At 37.3% G+C, this 9,510-nt stretch overlaps 1 protein-coding gene across 2 annotated transcripts in view; it reads right to left on the bottom strand.

The window, feature by feature from the left end:
• The window catches only part of lactbl1b (lactamase, beta-like 1b), a 22,773-nt gene that overhangs the window by 6,640 nt on the left and 6,623 nt on the right, over positions 1-9,510 (bottom strand). Inside the window, exons 1-4 of one of the 2 annotated variants that reach the window (XM_037679174.1) lie at positions 7,539-7,570; positions 7,165-7,339; positions 4,045-4,151; positions 3,279-3,436 (exon numbers count right to left, since the gene is read on the bottom strand). In XM_037679174.1, coding sequence (XP_037535102.1) covers positions 3,279-3,436; positions 4,045-4,151; positions 7,165-7,270 — 371 coding nt within the window. In that variant the 5' untranslated portion in view covers positions 7,271-7,339; positions 7,539-7,570. Of the gene's footprint in view, positions 1-3,278; positions 3,437-4,044; positions 4,152-7,164; positions 7,340-7,538; positions 7,571-9,510 lie in introns of those variants that run through there. The other variant, XM_037679175.1, reaches the window with a different exon arrangement.

Here is a 9,510-nt window from a genome sequence, read left to right as displayed (position 1 = left end):
GAATTGAATACTATCACGTTCTTAACATATTTTCAGGGCTCTACATTTACCTTCAGAAACAGCCAAAGAGACTGAAAATAAATCAAAGATTAAACGCACTAGTCTAGCAGTTTTGTCATCACTAGTTTTGTAAAAGCTGGTTGTGTTTGAACGCTGAGCTCTGTCTTTATGTCGCTCCACCGCCATGCGGTAAATTATTCATTACTGTTGTCCAATTCTTTGATTCGTTGTCTGTTATGCATTTAACAATTTCTCTCTTACAATTCCACCTACATGTCTTCTCCAAATATCTACCATATCTGATTGTACCACGTTTGTTTACCTACACAGACTATACCCAGTTTAATGATTCAAGACTCCATGTTGTTTGTGGAAGATTCAGCAGGGTGCTTAATTTACAGTGAATGTGGACCTACAGTTCAGAAACTGCACATCGATATGACTGAAAACTGCTGGAGAAAACTCTAAATTAGGTAGTTTATGACAGGGATACCCAATCCTTTTCCTTGAGGGCCACTATCGTTCATGTTTTATTTGTTTCACTGCTCCAACACACCGGATTCAGTGATCTAATTTCATCCTCAAGTTCTGCAGAAACCTGTTACTCACCCATCTGTTCGAATCAGGTTTTTCAAAGCAGGAAAACAACAAAAACATGCAGGATGATGTTCTTCAAAGACCAGGTTGGGAACAGTAACATCTAAAACATGCGGACTAGGATTAGCCGCTCCTGGATTAGGATAATTTATTTTGTTCGATTTCATGCTTTGCTGTGAGTACCTTTAAAGTTTTGTCACTTTTTATTTAAACACAACCAGTCTCAGGTGTATACAGTACAAATACCTGTTAAAAGGTTTTTGAGAAGTCAAAATATCAGCAAATAACCATTTGTCTTGTCTTTAAGTTTATAAGGGTACGTCCATGGTTTCTGAAATAACCTTTTTATTATAATGCTGAGCAGTAGAGTTTAGGCTATAGGAATTTATTTGTCTAATAAAGTTTTATTAAACTAAGCTTTTTTCAGCGTAAAGCCTGATCCGTTTGGGGATTGAAAGTCATATAACTTTAATTGTTTTTACCCCGCAGCACGGTGGCGCAACTGGAAGAGCTGCTGCCTCTCAGTGAGCAGGTCCCTGGTTCAAACCCCGGTCCAGGGGCCTTTCTGGGTGGAGTTTGCATGTTCTCTCTGTGCATGCGTGGGTTTCTCCGGGTGCTCCGGTTTCCTCCCACAGACCAAAAACATGCATGTTAGGCTGATTGGTAACTCTAAATTGTCCCTAGGTGTGAATGAGAGAGTGAATGGTTGTTTGTCTCGTTTGTCTCTATGTGTCCCTGTGATGGACTGGAGACCAGTCCAGGGTGTCCCCGCCCCTCGCACAGTGATTGCTGGACATGGGCACCAGCGACCCCTGTGACCCAAAATGGAATAAGCGGGTAAAGAAAATGGATGGATGGATGGATGTTTTTACACCCCCCCTTTTATTTTTAAGTCATCCAACTTTGCACCTCTGAATCACACAGACAGTGATTTAATAGTTATGAACTTTTTTTTCACAACCTTTTTTTTTTACCTAATCTCTGTTTGATCATTGATACAGTTTTAGGGGACAACAGAAACAAAGATTTCTCCAGATTAAAGTCTGTATCATTCAGACAGTTTTGCAGGGGCCAGACTTATACTTGAGCATATGTAAACACAAAAATCCAAGTATTCAACTTGGGCAATGTTCAGACCTAAAGGATGGGGAAACACCTGCATTCTGTCCACTAGCCACTGGCAATTTTTTTTAATTTTTCTTATTATTTATTTTTAGCCAGTAGCAAATGCTGCAATTATACTAGAAAATCAGCATAAAATTATTCAAACTTAAAGGATGATACTTTTCCGTACCACCTACTCAAACATTGCTGAGTTACAACGTTAATGTCCTTTGCTGGACAATACAGTCACAAAATTGCTCAGAAATGGCCTGTGAGCCTTTTATTAGGGGTCCAGTGTTGCAGGGGAATGCTCTGCAAAGCAGCCACAATTCCATGCATCCAGCCAAACATGGAACCCTATTGAAACTCTTCTGTTTTTTTAATTGTTATTAGATTTTTATTCCTTAAATAAGTCATGCTGCAGCCCAAACAACAAGTAGCACTGATATGATAATTACATGGTAGTAACTATGGCATGTGAGTACGACAGAGAACAACACTCAGACATGTTCACCTGTAAGGGGTGATATATTTGGAGACATTGCTTTTGTTCATCTACCTTCTAACCCGCAAGTTGCAAAGTTTTATTGCTACGTCCCCTGCATACTGAGTCACATAGTACACAGGTTGAAGGATTGGGAGATAAAGTTCAGACTGAGATGGTTTGGAGTGAGGACAGAGTGAGATGGAGGAGGGTGTGGAGACCCATGAAAATGGAAAAGCTTAAAGAAGAAAGTTAATTAAGGCTTTGGCAATTAAATAAATAAATAAATAAAATAAAAGCTGCTGAGTTAGGTCATTATTTAAACCTTTTACCTTCTCCTTGTCAAATATCAAATTTGTTGTACACAAAGTTGAAGTTCTGGGGATGAGACTGTGTGTTAAGTAGCTTGGACCCCATAATAACTGCTTGCAGGTCTAATTTCTGTTGCATCTCAACATCCCAGTCCTAAAAACAGTATCCCTGCTTGTATAAAAGTCAGAGGTGGTTTTGAGGCACAAAGAGAGAAATTGAAAATTAAAAAAGTACAGTACAACAAGCTGGATTATTGTTTGGGTACCACTGTGTGCAGCTCACTACTGTGCTTCTTGTTTACTGGTTATCGATCACACTGGATGTGATTCAGAGCCCCCGGCTGATGTTGAAAACACACAGATTACCCAGACCCATTCAAAAGGTCAGTGCTCATTCAGAAAAGTGCATCCTAAATTTTTACAATACTCCAACAAGTGTAATATTTAAACTTTATAGTCATTTTGCTTTTGTTTTTACCTATTTTTGCTTGGATTGAATCCATATTACCTAATCAATTTTAGCTAAATAGAATATGATTGAGCTCTAAAATTAAACTTGACTGAATTTCCTTTTGTGTCAATAATGTGTAAAAAAAATTGAACAAAACAAAAACTTGTCTTCAAAATACTGGCCAGTGAACCAGTTATCACACCGGATGTAAATCCCAGATAAAGTCATAAAGCAAGTAGCAAAAAAAAAAAAAAAAAAAAAAGGTTATTATAGTTTACACTTCAATATTATTGTGACAAAAATCAAAATCTACATGCTGCTCAGTCCTAACCTGTAGATTGTGTACTCATTGGGTGGTCCTGCGAAAGGGTCACTGGCGTTTCTTTTTCCAAAGTTTCCGGTCCACAGAACCGTATCGTTCAGGATAACAATGGCAGACATAGCAGGAAGGCTGACGGGGCTGATGCTCTGCCGAAGCAGAACATCTACCTGCAGGAGACAAAGAAAGCTTCAGGTTATTTTCTGTTTCAGCAGATGAACACTTGAGGAAACATTTAGGAAAATCAGTCTGCTCTTTTCTTCTAATTCCACGATTTCTTCCTCTGACTATGACTTGCAAACAGAGGCATGAATCTGTTAATAAAATAAACATTTTGTCTATAAAATGCACCTTATTCCACCAAATAAGCTCTACCTGCTTGTTGATTTTCGAGATGAACTGATGCATTTTGAGTGTAATTAAATTTTAAATAGCACACGTGTACTCATGTGTGAAACAGCCACATTTGATGCCAGTATTTATACATGTACCTACGTTTAGTGTAGCCATGCTCTTACGAATAATGTAGAAATACTCTTCTGTATTATTTGATGTTGTTGCTAAAGTGCTTATTCCTGTGTAAAAAAAATAAAAAAATCCAACCTTTAGCTCAGATGGACTGTTTATTTTCATCCTCTATGTCTTTAATCTCCTTCTGTCAATTGAGACGACATTTGGTGAGAAGGATTATCAGCACTGCCTCTAAATTTACTCGGTCTTGAGTGGGCGGGATGGAAAAGCGCTTCAGGCTTGTCTGTGTATGATTAACTTTTCTCACCTTTTCCAGGGCTTCTTTCAGACTGGGAATAGGATGCTCCAGTGGGAGAGGCTCTGGGAAGCGAGGACACATCATCTCTGATTTGGTGTTGTGACCCAACTCTTCGTCTGGTTGATTGATGAGAAATGAGAAAAGAGATTAAACGAAATAAAAGCAGCTGAAGCCTCAGGACACATCCATCCATTATTTTTACTCGCATCTTCCTTTTTGGGTCACGGGGGTCACTGGTGCCCATGTCCACCAGTCAGTGTGTGAGAGGCGGGGACACCCTGGACAGGTCTCCAGTCCATCACAGGGACACATAGAGACAAACGAGACAAACAACCATTCACTCTCTCACTCACACCTAGAGACAATTTAGAGTTACCAATCAGCCTAACATGCATGTTTTTGGTCTGTGGGAGGAAACCGGAGTACCTGGAGGAAGTCCACGCATGCACGGAGAGAACATGGAAACTCCACCCAGAAAGACCCCGGGCTGAGATTTGAACCAGTGACCTTCTCAATGAGAGGCAACAGCTTTACCTGCTGTGCCACCGTGCCGCCCTCCTCAGGAGACATGGCTTTAGATTTATTATTTTTTTAATGATATTTGAGTAAACATCGTATGTCGAACACAAAAGCAGGGATAATGTGGCGTAACTGATCAATTTGGAGGTTTATTAGTTTTCTCTGTCCTCTCTTGAGTTTACAGTCAGACATGATGTGTTGCGTACCGCTGATATTAATGCACTGAACCTACTCATGCTGTGAACACAGATAATTTCATAATTTTATGTATCTCTTTGTAGCGTCAGGGTACCATTTGACTTTTTATTGCAAACAACTATTATTTATGTAAACATAGTTTTTAGACTGTAAAACAACTTCCCAGCATGCATGTCATTGATGTGCTATGCGATTTCTGTACTTGGTTCAAACTGGTACGTGCTCTATTTAAAGAGACATTCCTGATAACGAGAAGTGATAGATTGCACTCGTTTTATATGAACTCAGTTAAATTCAACTCGTATTTATACAGCTCCAAGTCACGACAGAAGTTATCTCAGGCATATCCCAGCCTGCTCTTTGTTTGAACCTTGTACTGTCTGTACAATTGGTTTATACTGAATAGAGAAAATATATTTCTTGATGAAGTCATATTTGTTTTGATTCTGCCAAACCTTTAGTCGTCCAGTAACCCATTTCTATCCGAAGAATAGTGTTAAGTCACTGCACTGACTCAGATCATGTCATGTTGCATCAGCAAGTTTTTACTTTTTGACATTTCGAGCAAATTCTCATCAGTTGCTACATCATTCACTTAAAAATATATATTTTTGTTACTTTTTAGAAAGTCCTACTAGATCACAAGTAAGAAAGAATGTGAATATGTTCTCAATTATAAAATAAAGAGGGAGAAATAGTTTTGTTGCTGATTGTTCTTTCCCACAGACGGACGTTTCCAAATTGCTGTTAAATGACGCATCGGTTGTCATGGCAATTGTGTAATTTTAGACCAATTGTTGCTGCAAAAATCAAAACAAACAAGGAAAAAATATCTCATAGAAGCAACATTTGTCTAAACTTGAAACCTGTTTGAAACCCTGAGAGTCCTTGTTTCAGTCCTGTTAGTTTCATTAAACTCATACAATACATTGAATATTAGTTGTTCCTCTCTGCTGTGCAGAGTTTCACCAATCTGGACCAGTTTGACAAACGTCTCAGCACAAGACTGTGGCAAAACGTCAAAAATAAATTAATAAGCTACAGAAAAGGGACACTGAATCCTTATCAGCATAATCTGTAACTTATAGACGTGTAAATTAGTGGTGAGGTGTGTTTCTGTCAGAAAAAATATCTGATTCAGGACAAAAACAGGATTTATTTACCCTCAAAATTAGCTCACTATGTCCAAGTTTTACATTTTATAGTGGAAGCTGGATGCTACCCAGGAGGTAAATTCCACTTTATTTAAACTTCCAAAGGAGGCAGAGATTCAGGAGTCTAATCTCAGCATCTCAAACTGCCTTTAAGTAATCTCTTAATTCAGTGATAGTATTTAATCTAGACGCACAAACAACCTGATGCAATAAGTTTGAAAGCTCAGATGAAAACTAATTAACAGAACCAAATAAAAGGTCTTTGAGAATCAATGTAAAACTACATTTTTAGCTAAAAAATGAGCAAAACAAAAAATAAATGTGTTCTCAAGCTCAAGACAGAGATGCTGTAATAAAACTGCGGTGGAATGTCACACTATCAGTAAGTCAGGCAAAATGTATAAACCTCAATAAAACAATCTCTAGTTGTTGTTTTTTTAATTTGATAAAGGGAAAAAAATGCAATCTTGCGCTCAAATTATAATCTTAGTAAATAATTTTCTGGACAATAGCAATAGATGACTCACTCTGCTGAGAATGATAACCACAGAATGAGTACAATCTGAGTTCTGTGAGGACAGACAGGATGGACGAAGAGGTTAAAGTTGCTAAAAAATAAAGTGTATCAAGTGTAAAATTAGATGAATTTCATAACAGACTAAAAACATACGTTAGTCTGCCTTCAGGCCTCCCCTGCAAACGAGATCTGTGATCTCAATGGGATTCGCCTGGTTAAATAAAGGTTAATAAAATAACTCAAAATTTCACATACCAGTAGTTTGAGAGTAAATGTTTATTCAAATGGATAATTTGGCTGCAAAATAACGATTTTATTTCACATTATTTTTAGGAAATGCTGTATTTTTATACTACTTTCATATTCTAGCCTTTCATTTTAGGCAAATTTTCCTTAAGATGTGTTTAGTGAAGCTACTTCAAGTCAGACCACTCAGTGTGAATCTCAAGAAAACATGTTTGCACATGAAAACGCTGCATCATCAGAATCAACATCAAAATTCCACAACAAATCTGATTGCAGCGCTAATTTTCCTTCAGATTAACAAATAAAACTGGTTATACTTTAACTCCAGTGCAAAGCTTTTTTCAAAGAAACCAAGAAATAAAACATTTTTAAAGGTCATTTAAAAATCATCCAAGATGAAGATGACTAGGTTCAAGATGCGGATGGTACATGTTTTATTGGCCAAAGCGCCACACAGTGACATTTATCACCTGACAACATCTGGAATCATCTTACCTGGCAGAACCTTTGGCAGCTGGTATTGCCAGAAGAAGCAGCCTGTCATCACCAGTGACAAAGTGAGGAAGAAGACCAAACCCAGATGTGTCCATTTCACCTTCATCCTGCTGCTTTTAGGGACTTTTGTGAATGTGACAGCAGGAGCAGACGGAGTGGTCACAGCCACAGACGGCTTAAGGAAACCAAGACATGCAACAACACAAGTTAGAATGGGAACATGTTTTTATCTTGACCAGTCCAACAGTTTTTATATCTGTGGTTTCAACTTCCAGCTAGTTGTCCTCCTCTGTGTTGACTCCAGATGTAAAACTAGATGTTCCTATCAACCTACTAAATGTCAAAGTGTTCCCTGTTGCACTTAAAGTACTCACCACCTGATGCTTCACAGGCCAGACCAGAGCAGGATTACTGGACCACAGAAATCTTCTTATCCCTCGGTCAACATCACAGACATGCACTCAGATTCTGTTCTGTCATGTAAGCAATTTCTACTTTCCAAAGGCAGTAAATGGTTTCCCGTGGAGGTTTTCCTGATCATCAGAAAGGCACAGACATGGACTCTCATCTCCAATTTCTCACTAACTATGCTGTAATCCTGCACCATCGGTGCTCCTGGTCCTCACAATTCAATTTCCTCTCTAGCAGCCATAGGCTGTTGACATCATAATCCCCCAGATTTACTTCACCAAAGCGGACAGGGAAGTCTTAATCTCTAATCCCCACGAATCAATTCACTCCAGTCAAGCTTGGCCTTGTGGAGCCCAGAACAGGGTCACATCACCTGGGCTGGAACACATTCAGGCCAACACAAGTTGAGACTGTGTCAGGGTGGTGCAAATCTGTGCTGACTCGATTGCACAATTTAGTAATTGTGAAAAATCCAGATAATGACCAAAGAAAACGCACACTCAGCCTTTTAAACCGTGATCACTGACATCTATAAAACACATTGTTACAACATAAAAGCTGATAGTGTTTTTTTTTTCATTCATAATCTATAGTCGTCTGTTTGCAAACAATATAATGAAGCACAAGACAAATTCTCAAACAGCACATTTACAAATGAGTAACGTTTGGAGTTACTTCTATTCAAGATGGCTGCCACAGCTAAGCAACCCCAGCAAACACAAACTGGCTACAGTTCAGCTAATTTAAAGTATATCCAGGTGAGAATAATGTCCAGGACTTTGAGAAATATTAGAACTTGTTAGATCTGTTTTTTTTTTAACTTTGCCATTAACTGTTATAGTCAACCCTGTCTGCTAGCAAAATATCTCATGAACCACTGAACTGACATTCATTGCAACTTTTGGAAAGTAATCAACTGAGCATGCATCAGGATAATCAATGGATATGTTCAACTGATTACATTTTAAATTCAACTCAATTCAAGATGGCTGCCGCAGTCAACTGATATTAGAAAACATAAAAATGGCTGTAACAGTGCACTTTACAGATGTTAAGCACATTGCTGTGGTCTTAAATTTGTCCTCAACAACCTTTTTGAAGCGGTAATACATTTTGTGGGATTTTACAATAATGCATAAAACTGTTCATAGCAGTGTTTACAAGTTTTGATCAAAATGACTACAACACCATCTCCTTTCAGCATAACTTGATTTTGTTAAAAACTTTGGCATAAAAGGTGTCAAGAAACACTAGACCTTGAATTATTTAATGTTTTAATATTTTGACTGACCAAGTTAATATTGCATATTCAGGTACCACTTTACAATAAGGCTCCCCTTATAGATAGCTAATAAATAGTTTATAGACATTCCTTTATAAAAAAAAATAATAACTGTTTATTATGCATTAATAAAGTTGTTTATTTATTTAAAGGTTTTATATTTTTTTGGGATATAATACATATTGTACTTTATCACTGCATTATAAGTATCGCCAACTAATATTATTTAATTAAAAAAATTAGGTTTACACATGCTTAGTGGTTTTACAACTTAGTCTGACATATTTAAAATAACAACTCTAGATGAAATATATGGGTAATACTATTGGGCAAGAAACTGGTCAGTTTTGTCGCACTGTCACCCTTAATTAATACGTAGTAAACAATTATTATTGATTTATAAAGTGTTTATAGAGGAATTAATAACATACCAATAAACTATTTATTAGCCATCTATATGGGGAGTCTTACTTTAAAGTGGTGCCCATATATTATTACATTATATTATATGCAGATAACTTATATATTTTTTAATTATTATTTTATTTTTACCAGAAACATTTTACAGGTTTTAAAAAAAAGAAGAATTGATCTATTTGTTACTGTAAGGGGATTTATAATACTACACACACACACACACACACACACACACA

Source organism: Nematolebias whitei, chromosome 7 (genome assembly GCF_014905685.2).
Source record: "Nematolebias whitei isolate Nwh7 chromosome 7, NemWhi1, whole genome shotgun sequence".
In the NCBI taxonomy this organism is placed as follows: domain Eukaryota; kingdom Metazoa; phylum Chordata; class Actinopteri; order Cyprinodontiformes; family Rivulidae; genus Nematolebias; species Nematolebias whitei.
The sequence above is the reverse complement of the archived record's forward strand: the minus strand, read 5'-3'. Positions and strand labels throughout refer to the sequence as shown.